We start from the raw sequence: 10,468 nt of genomic DNA on the forward strand, positions 1-10,468 counted from the left end.
CGGTTCTATAGCATGAAGTGTAACCTCAAAGATGTACCTTCTTCCTCTGTGGAATTGTTAAAGAAAGGAGAGAGCAGTGACCGCCTGAATGCGGTGGGTATGCTCACGCTCAGATACGTAGACGGTGACTTCATACTCATCTTTCAATGCACGTCCACCGGCTGTCGCGCCTCCGTTACAATGGATATATCGTCAAGAAACGGATCCGCCGCCTTTTGTGATATACATTAGCAGAGATTTCAGCAGACATGTGAGGAAACATATTTTACATCAGTGCTTGCCGGAGAGTTGCTGCCTAGGAGCCCCCCTCCCCAGCCCTCCGCCCCCCTCTTTCCTTAAATCTTGCCCCATAGCAACGGTGCGTCCACTGCTTCAAAATGAAGAGGGGATATAATCAGATGATGACGGACACACGATCGATTACAGGTGGTATATATTTTTCTTATCGCCGGTGAAGCTGCTTAAATTCTCAGATACATTGGGAAAACGTTGATGTGCATATATTTTCTCTGGATTTCAGCAGACGCTGTGTGTTGTGTTGGGGCGGGGGGAGGTTGCAAGGTATAATTGCCCAAATTCAGTGGTGCATAGCTTATTGTAGATTCTGTCTAACAGGAAGACTAGAGACATATGCATTTACAATAGCTTCTAACTGAGCTCTGCACTGCTTCCTTTTGTTGAGGTGTCCAATGCTCAAAAGGACGGTAAATTACAGCTGCCTTTGTATTCTTTGTAGCACTCTACCGAGGTGGCAGCAATGGCGGAGCCAGCAAAAACAGCGTTCACCATGTACTCCTTCCACGTAGAGGAATAATGCTAAAATCGATGATCGTGGAACTCTTATAAACTGCCAGCAATACAATGAACGCCACTCTTTTACCATCAGACCTGGTGGATATGCCAAAGCAGCAGACCTTCAATGGCACCCCTGGCACGCACACCCCTTCAGGTTGGGCCGTGATCCACACTGCTACCCTGACCTTTTGCTCCCTCCTCCTCATCTTTATCTTCTTCCTGGGCTCTTATGGGAATCTCGTCGTGTTTTTGTCTTTTTTCGACCCAGCGTTTCGCAAGTTCCGCACCAACTTCGACTTTATGATCCTCAACCTGTCCTTCTGCGACTTGTTCATATGCTGTGTGACGGCTCCCATGTTTGCACTGGTGCTCTTCCTGGATGCGGGTGGAGGGGATGGCGTGTCGAAGAGTTTCTGCTTTGCCTTCCACCTCACCAGCTCGGGCTTCATCATTATGTCCCTAGAGACGGTCGCCGTCATTGCCTTGCACAGGCTGCGCATGGTTTTGGGGCAGCAGCCGAACCGCACCGCCTCCTTCCCCTGCACACTGGCCCTCACTGCCCTGCTGTGGACGTCCAGCTTCACCATGGCTGCTCTCCTTACCATGCGAGCATACCCACGAAGAGATGGGCCCTGCTTGCCACATTTTGGCCTAGGAAGTGGACAGGCCAGAGTTGTGTTGTACGTCTACCTGGCAGACTTTGCCTTCTGTGTCGCAGTGGTGTCTGTGTCCTATCTGATGATTGCTCAGACACTGAAGAAGAATGCGCAAGTGAGGAAATGTCCCATCATCAGTGTAGATGCCACATGTCCGCCGCCCCCTCCGCCCCTCCCTCTCCTTGCAGCCGGATTTGAGAGCATGCAGTGTGCGGTCCAAGGCCCCTCTCTGTACCGCAACCAGACTTACAACAAACTGCAGAATGTACAGACACACTCTTATGCCAACAAGACCAGTCAGCCTGTTGTTCCAGGGGCAGCCCAAGGAGCCACCTGCTGTCAGCTGGTCTCTTCAGTCAACTTGGCCACAGCCAAAGACTCCAAGGCAGTTGTCACCTGTGTAGTTATTGTGTTCTCTGTGCTGCTTTGCTGCTTGCCAATGGGGGTGTCACTGGCGCAGGACGTTTTGTCACCAAAAAGTACTTTTGCACACTACCAATTTGAACTATGCGGCTTTGTGCTCATTTTCCTCAAATCGGGCATCAACCCCTTCGTGTACTCACGCAACAGTGCAGGCCTCCGCCGCCGCGTGCTGTGCTGTGTTCAGTGGGCCGCGCTGGGCTTTCTCTGCTGCAAGCAGAAGACTCGGCTGCATGCGATGGGGAAGGGCAGCCTGGAAGTCAATCGCAATAAATCTTCCCATCACGAAACCAACTCGGCTTACGTATTGTCACCCAAGCCGCAGAGGCGGCTGGTGGACCAGGCTTGCGGGCCCAGTCACTCAAGGGAGTGTGTGGGCAGTCCAAGAGCCACAGGTGCGCGCAAACCTCGCCTACCGAGTACCTCTACGCCGATCAACACCCGCATCGAGCCGTACTACAGTATATACAACAGCAGTCCCTCTGCAGGGCCAAGTTCCCCTACCAGCCTGCAGCCTGTCAGCTCTCAGACATTTGCCTTTGCCAAGTCTTATGTAGCCATGCATTACCACACTCACCAAGACGCACTGCAAGACTTTGAAAGCACATCCGCGCACCAGATACCCGTCCCTTCAGTTTAATCACAGAAGAAGACTTGGGTAATCTTGCCATGGCTTTAAAACAAATGTGAATAAAAAGAAAACGTGAAAAAAAAGAATAATAACTGTAAATGTATTTAGAATCAGTATTAACCCTTTGTTTTCTTCTACAGTAGGAAGACATGCTGTCAGAATTAAAAGCTTGGAACTAAAATCAAGCAAGAGTTTTGTCATGGAAAGTCTTCTATCCAAAAATGATTGTTTTTCAGTTGAGTGATTTGATTGAATTCCTTGCTCCTTGGATACAGATTCACATCAGCCCTCCCTTATGTTGTGCACGTATGTGCCATTACACCGCACACCTACTGAGGTTTTCACTACAGCCGAAGACAGCAGCTGCTGGCTTTACCGCTGCCTCCTCTCTGGCTGAAGTTTCAGCGCACTGGCTGCTCCGACTCCCCTGCACAAGCCCACTCCTGGCTGTCAATGGCATGTGGTTGCACCTTGGTGGACTTTTGCTTCTGATGAAAAATGTATGTGTGAGCCTCATACAATTTTTAACACAATAAATGTTTCGGCAAGTGCAGGGTATCTGTATTTTTGAATTTGTCTTTGCGTATTTGATGCTAACCGGTGCATTTCTCTCCATCATAAATATGTGAGAACACCAATAATGCTATTGCGAAATGTGTGAATTTTGCCCCTTTTTTTCAGATGCTTTAAGACGACAAATTTGGAAGAGTGACGGATTACTGCATCATAAAAGCAGCCCTATGAAAATTGGCAGCACTGATAGCATCTAACAGACTTGCAGCGATTTCATCGACAACATTTCCAAATCCACGTCTGACATGTTTGCACGTGGCCACTTTATCAATGTAAAGAATGTGAAAGCAAGCTTATTATCTATGGAAACGGTTTATAATTAGATTATTATACATAGCATCAGTACCCTCTAGTGGTCTGAAATTCACCATGGCAACTACTTCATCCCCATGTAAAGATGATGACAACTAAATACATTTAGTCTTTTTATTTCACTACAATTACACATATTGCCATGGTGTCCTCATTTCACTCTCATGTAATATCTTTTCTTTGTTGTAATGCAACACTGCAAATCCAGTTTCATGTTTCTCCCTCTTGTCTTTATTTTTTTTTATTCTTTGCTGCAAATGCATTGGTTTTTAATCACCGTGTCAGCAGTGAAAAGGATCCGTGTGCGTCTTCGTAAAAAAACGCACAGAATACCTCTTAAATGAACCAGACATTCCGTACGTTCCGCAAACTTTTAAGAAACTGTAGTCACTCACTCACTTTTGTTGTTATTCCGCCACACCCTCTAATGCATAAGTTACACTCACTCATACAATAAATTGACAAAGTACACATTCTCCCTGCTTAAAATGTTCTCAGACCTGCCTTTTTTTTGTGTCCTTTTTCATTTCTACAAGTACAAAGTGCCACAGCTAAGCAGCTCATCAGTTCAGATTATACACACACGCCCACACAATCCAGACATTAGAGACAATAAAACCACTATGGATATAGTTGATTACCCTGAAGATCGCAAATCCCCTGATTCATCACTCCTTTACTTGCAATTAATCAACACAAAGAGAGGCATAGATATGAAAGTCTGGCAATAAATCCGCTGCCCCGTGGGGTGAGGCATTAGCCCCTTTTTCATTCTTTGCACTACAGCTGTTTTTCTGGGGTTGACTGATGTAACATCACCGGCTGCACAGACTGGGGGGTGGATTGGGGCTCTGCTCCTGGGCTTCATGAAGTCCCGCTTCAGGATCAGGTTTAGCCTTAGTTTAGGCTTTTCGGCGCAGTGTTACGGGCATCCATTCCTCCATCAAACAGGCTTCTGTTTAAAAAGTGTCCTTCACGCGCCGCCGCTGTCGCATGATCTTTGTCAGTCTAACTGGAGATTGACAGAAGTCCGTGTTCATCAGCTGTATCGAGGATTCTGCATATGACCGGAGATTCAACCTAGTAGAAGACACCCCCCCCCCAAAAGAAACAAACAGTTGTCAATTGCCTTGAATGAGGTCATCTAAGTTGACATACTCTGCACCAAGCCAGAGTAGTTAAACATAATAAATCAAAGTTATTCCATGTAGTTATACCATTACACCATCCATATTCAGAGGATGCTATATCAATCATTGTAATAGCATGAACAATAAGCCTAAAAAAAGCTAGTTTTCTTGTGGTATAAATGACGCAACACTTTCTGAAATATAAATCACAATAAAAGCTAAATGAGAACGATACATCTTCATAAGAATAAGTCATATGAACAAAAGGGGGGGGGGGGGGGGGGACTTAGAAAAAGATTACAGTGCGTTGCAGTCATATTATTCATGCCAGAAAAAGAAGTGTGTGTGAAGCCATGTGCCAATTGTTTTACTTTGAACATCTGTCGGTTGGGTTTGTCATAAAAAAATTTAAAAAATACAAAAACCTGAGCGTTAGATTTAGGATTCACACGTATGCACTGCTTGTTTAGACGGATTAACACTCGATTTGAAACGCTGGCTGAACTCATGATAACACAAGGACTTGTAGTTAACGCCCCTGATGTTATGCTCACAGCGCACTAAAGCATTGCTTTATTGTTGACATCTGTGCTGACCTTATCTGGTGAGCGCAGGCTTTCTTGTTTAAGCGATTTACTTGGGTGTGGTTGGGATCTGACCTGGATATGAGGCCTCAATAGCTCAACATAAACAATAGCTGGAATATCAAAATAATATTCTGATATTTACTGGATTAAAATCTACTGAGAATAAATAGCATTTCCAGATCAATTTGACCTAATTAACTTCATATTCAGAGTAAGCTATAATGGAATGAAGCTATGTGGAGGATGCTGACCATAGTGGCATTATGCTGACACGTATACACTTAAATTGCAGCATTTCTAATTTGCAACACATTCCTTTGTCTCAGTTGCCAGATCCACTACTTATAAGCGACTTTTTTTTTTCTTCCAGGAACCCAGTCACTTAATTTGGATTTGTTGTTCTAGATCGAGCTGCTTGTTTCTGTTACTGTTCTGTAGCAACTGAGCCGAGGTCAGAACAGGATGACTGCGGGTAAAAAGAAGACACACGTCTGGGGGGGGGCTGAGAATAAACCCGAGCAGTGCTCTGTGTTTTTAAAGATATTACAATATAATATAAATTTCTAATTAAGTTGAAATGGAAAGAATGAAAATTCCACCCAAGGATTAAGGATAATCCTATTGACAATGGCTCTAATGACCCACACGCTGGCCGGGATGGATGCAACAATAAACATGTGACCTCACTGGTTGTCAAGGTAATGACCCCACAGCAGATTAAATGCCTCGCCTCAAATCTTGCGCATTGCCACCAAGAATGTGTTTTGGGGTAAACTTACCCCAAGAATGTATTGACAAGTCTGAGGCTCCAGCATATAGACTGTGACAGCATGGGGAGACTCGGACTCCTTACACCTGACAGTGAGAAGACATATGATGGGAATTAAATCACATGGGAAACAGTGAGGTATTGTACCACCGCGGCTGTTCCTGTCGTCCAATCCCCCGCCACACATTACACCCACGACTGTTCACTCACTTGAGCTTGACAATGACCTGTCGAGGCTTCCCTGTCAGATCGCACACATCGCCGTGACCATAGAAGTGGGAAACCAACCTATGGCGTTGCAGAGAAAAGGCATCGGAGTGAAAAATGACCAGTGAGGGCAGTTTCATTTTCATCCAGGCCAAAGTCAAAAATATGTAAATGACCTACTTGACTTTCTGCACTCCATCATCTTTGAGCTGGTAAGATCGGGCAACGTTCTTCTTGGCCCAGTCGGTGTGCTCCTCAGCGTTCCAGTTCCCCACCACCACGATGTTCTTTCCTTGCTCTTTGTCCTGGGACGCCGAAGCGCAAGTCAATCACACAATAAATGCAAAAAAAATAGAATAAAAAAAAAAAACAGAAAAAAAAAGAGCTCATTTTTAAACATTTTTACACAGGAATTAATCAGTTTCTGCTCCATCCAGCAAAGAGGAAGTCTTACCTCGTGGTATTGATGGACATGTTTTCCATAACAGAATTCATATTTCCACCAGCCCACCCCCTGAAACGGACACAATACGATCAGCACGTGTCGCTGCATAATTCTTTAAATACAACTCAGAGAAGCATATCTCACCCCGTGCAGACAGTAGGAGCCACTGAGGAACTCCTTGATCAGCTGGTCATCTGTCAAGCGAGAGATGTGAGTGGTGCCGACGGTGACCTGAGACTGCCCTCCAACAGTCATGGGTTTGTGGGTGGAGGTGAAGGCTTCCTCTCTCACTGGTGCCACCTCCTCCTGACACATGTCGGAGAGATATTTGAGCCATGCGTGTTCCCCTTGTACACGTAAAAGCTTTGATTTGTTTGTGCAAATACCTCTCTGGTGTCGGTGCTGAAAGGTGGTTTAAGCTGGTCCTCTTGGTCCTTGTCCAATTGGGTGAGCCGCTGAGGCTGCAGAGGGGAGCCCGCCAGAGCCTGGCAGAAGATGGCATTCACAGGCGAGGACTTGAACCTGCGATGGATATGTGTGGAGTTTGGAAAACAGTGATGTCATGTTAGGAACTGAGGCAAACGGGAATTACTTCTAACACTTCACACAAATTCCACGCTGGAGTCAGTCTACCTGTACTTTGGGTGGGCACAAAGCAGAGGCGTCAACACCACCACCTCATATTCACAGGTGGTGACCTCAGCAACAGACAAGATCTCATGCTTGGCCTCTGGATGACAGACGTACAACACAGACGAGGAGCGCGGCTCGTTCTGTTTCAGCACACAAAGAGTCCCATTTCCCATCTCTAAGGCATAGTAAGGGGTCAGCTGACCTTCTATATTTTTAGTTGGCGCCTAGATGCCCATTGGGAAAAGAGATGGAAAAAGAACAAGAGGTAAGAGGGGGTAAGACTTGACAAAAGGTCTGGCAGCTTAGGCTGCTCACTGAAGTGGACGTTTCGTCCTTACTTCTCTCTGTGCTGCCTTGGCAGTTTCTTTCTCTTCAGCTTGATCTGAAATAATGAAAAAAAACCCGGCTACAGTACCAAAATAAATGGCTAAAATGTGTCACAGAGCAGAATCACAAAGAAACTCACCTGTCTGTGCTGACTGGCTCCTCTGTGCCATATTCCCCAAGTAGTACTCTTGAACACTAATTTTCTGTGGAGACACACACAGTCAACTTCAGTTCACACTGAGCTATGAGCGGGCTCCTCAATCCCGTCATCTGAATTTAAACCATTCACCCCCACTGACCTGCCCGGTCTCCTTCTCTTCATGATATTGTCTTATATGCTTTCCATGGCACACCTCATACGTCCAGTACGACTCAATCTGCAATGTGGACAAGAGTAGAGTTACCGGTTAGTGTTTAATGGACCAAACGCCCTCAGTACGAAAGCAGAAACATCTGTTTCCAGTCTGCCAGCGTTGCGCGAAATTTCAACCGAACACACTTTCAGTCTCACTGCAGATGAAAATCGGCCCGAAAGTGGAAATGCCTCACCCTGTAGGAGCAGCTGCTTCGTTTGAACAGCGGCTCCAGCAGGTCACCTGGACTGGGTCCGCTGTAGCCCTTTTCGTCATCCTGAGACATCCGGAGGCACCGAGCAAAATGGGAGTCAGACAAAGATAAGGAAAAAATAAATATATATATTTATGACTTCCATGCCAGTTTGGTACGATGTGCATCCTGCTGACTAACTTAAATTTTTTTTTCCTTTTTCACTTCCTGTAAATTTCAGCTAAAAAGAACAAACACATTAAGTCGCAGTTTCTGTGGTTCACGTGTTGCAGAACTGCGAAGACGTTTAAGAGCAAAGGCTGAGCGGGAAACATCATCAAGAGACGCAGCAACATACCTCACGCTTTTTCATGATCTAAGGTATCGGACATGAAAGCTCCACGCTGTGTCTGATCATCTTCTGTAAAGTGGCAATGCTGCATACACAAGGGGGAACCTTGTTGTACATGAACTAAGCAGCTCAGCCTTGAAGTTCAAAGAAAATATTTTGTGAAGCCTTTGCATTTGCCACAGTTTCTAAATAAATGATTCATTACGGGTAAAAGGCAGGAGAACCCTTTAATTAAGCAGTCCTTTAGAAGTCACAACCTCCATCCTGCAGGTGCTTATGAGGCTTGCGGAGTTGAGGATTCCTGGATAATTTATTCAAACAGAACAATTTCAGTATTTCTTGAATTCATGGAGAGAACATTCCACCTCGGGTCAGGCCTCTCAAGTAGGTTTCAAAAAGGAGTTTTCTTCTTTTACAACTGTTCTGTTGTTGATTTCTAGAAGTGATTGGGTCTAAGTCTTTTTGCCATCACTCAGCATCGCCTAAGCTTCAGGTCGCAGACTTCTGAGAGGACATTTTCCTAGAAAATTTCTAAACCAAATTTTGACCTCACTGTTCCCTCAATGGCTGGAAGCAGCCCCACACCATGATGCTCCTTCCGCCATGTTGCTTTACCGATGTGCCTTTTTCCTCGAAATGTAGCATCAAAAGCATTTGCCACGTCTCTCGTTGTGTCCCCCATTAACATTCTACATCATCACTCCCCTTTCTGTGGGATTTACAAAAGACATATGACCAGAAGGTTTTATTAGGTTAAGGGCCTGGCTTTTACAGCTGGGCTTATCTGTTTCTTTCCCAGGATTGTACGCCATGCTACCCGCTGCTTTTGGAGAAGTCATCAGCACAGAGGTTTAAATACTTTGTCCTGACTGGGCTCTGAGTTATTACTCTGTGTGTACCATAAAGAAGAGAAAAGCAACACTGTTTTTGAGTCACTTCTTTTGGTCAATGCGTTTTGGTGGCTTTGGTGAAGTTCACAACGCGTTTAATAAAAGAGCAACACAACAATGCTAAAAAATTCCTAACTTTTTCTTGCAACTGCGTATAGAACTACTGGTGACATAACATCTGCAGGATGTTTAACTCTAACACTCCAAACCCCTTTATGACACCCTGACGTGTGAACCTGACAGTCCTGTTTCTGCTCCACAGATCGTTAACACAACTCACGTCGTCTTTGGCTGTCAGGGAAGGCAGAAGACACTTGTACTTCTCCTTCTCTGTTGTTGTCATTATGACAAAATCATCTTCGCTGTAGAGTCCACCTGAAATGGGCTGCAAAGACAGAAGCAAGCTCTGTGAATTCAGTTTAATGCAGTGACAGTAAACATCTCTCCCGGCCTCTTCCAGCAAATCTGTTCCTCAAAATCAACGTGCCACGATAGTCGGAGGTATACCAGTGTGAATTCGGCGCCTGGCCAGGTGATTTTGAAAGGGACTTCGTCTGTGAAGGAAGGATAACCTCCTCTGTTTGCGGAGACACCGCTGCAGACCTCCAATAGCCCTCCGAGGTGCACCAACAGCAGTCCAGCAATCATCTCTCCTGTCCTGCTGCTGACCTCCTGCAGCCCGCTCATCGAGTACGGTGAAAGCCTCTTCTTCTCCAGTGAAACCTGCTGAAAAGATGAACTGAAAGACACTGGAGGCTCCAGGTGAATCCGGTTTAACAGACGTAAGATATGACTGAGTGGGGCGGATGTCAATAGAGCACTGAATACAGGAAGTGAAACGTTTACTTGCCACGTCTTGTTCCGCCTGTGGGTTGAGGTAAAATCAGGCTCCAGCGCCTCCTGGTGGCCGCATGGGGTATTGAACGACATTTTGACATTCCGGGCTTGCTTTCAGTGTCTGAAATCATACAGTTTCGGGGAACAGCCAGTAACAGTTTTTCTACCTTTGTTCAGCCTTTTCCTCATTGTCTTGATGACAATGGGACATCAAGACTTTGAGATGACTTCGTAAACACACATACACACACAAAAAAAGAAGAAGCAGGTGCTGGAGTTTACAGTTTACAGTCTCACTTTATCAATTGCTTCTTAAGAATGTGATTTGATTTATATGAATCCACAATAGAATTCTAAA

The 10,468-nt window shown here is 45.4% G+C and overlaps 2 protein-coding genes across 2 annotated transcripts; one reads left to right on the plus strand and one right to left on the minus strand.

Annotated features, from left to right (window-relative positions):
* The first annotated feature begins 36 nt into the window (after positions 1-36).
* gpr75 (G protein-coupled receptor 75) lies at positions 37-3,047 on the plus strand. Its single transcript, XM_072390392.1, has 2 exons — positions 37-426; positions 737-3,047. The coding sequence occupies exon 2, from the start codon at positions 862-864 to the stop codon at positions 2,509-2,511; it is 1,650 nt and encodes a 549-aa protein (XP_072246493.1). The 5' UTR covers positions 37-426; positions 737-861; the 3' UTR covers positions 2,512-3,047.
* A 973-nt stretch (positions 3,048-4,020) lies between these two features.
* On the minus strand, positions 4,021-10,096 carry erlec1 (endoplasmic reticulum lectin 1). The gene is made up of 14 exons (XM_072391168.1): positions 9,781-10,096; positions 9,554-9,658; positions 8,035-8,115; positions 7,785-7,862; positions 7,625-7,688; positions 7,497-7,540; positions 7,159-7,382; positions 6,912-7,047; positions 6,670-6,831; positions 6,535-6,594; positions 6,261-6,385; positions 6,084-6,161; positions 5,884-5,959; positions 4,021-4,467 (listed from the first exon to the last, which is right to left on the minus strand). Exons 1-14 carry the CDS (start codon positions 9,958-9,960, stop codon positions 4,396-4,398), a joined length of 1,485 nt encoding a protein of 494 aa, XP_072247269.1. The 5' UTR covers positions 9,961-10,096; the 3' UTR covers positions 4,021-4,395.
* Between the last annotated feature and the right edge of the window lie 372 nt (positions 10,097-10,468).

This window comes from Leuresthes tenuis, unplaced genomic scaffold, assembly GCF_036924035.1.
Source record: "Leuresthes tenuis unplaced genomic scaffold, fLeuTen1.0.hap1 SCAF_8, whole genome shotgun sequence".
NCBI lineage: Eukaryota > Metazoa > Chordata > Actinopteri > Atheriniformes > Atherinopsidae > Leuresthes > Leuresthes tenuis.

Coding starts and splice junctions, on each gene's coding strand:
- gpr75 (XM_072390392.1), top strand. CDS start 862: ATGAACGCCACTCTTTTACCATCAGACCTGGTGGATATGCCAAAGCAG.
- erlec1 (XM_072391168.1), bottom strand. CDS start 9,960: ATGAGCGGGCTGCAGGAGGTCAGCAGCAGGACAGGAGAGATGATTGCT. Junction 8,116..9,553: donor CCCTGACAGCCAAAGACGAC/GTGAGTTGTGTT, acceptor CGGATGTCTCAG/GATGACGAAAAGGGCTACAG. Junction 7,383..7,496: donor CCAAGGCAGCACAGAGAGAA/GTAAGGACGAAA, acceptor ATGGGCATCTAG/GCGCCAACTAAAAATATAGA.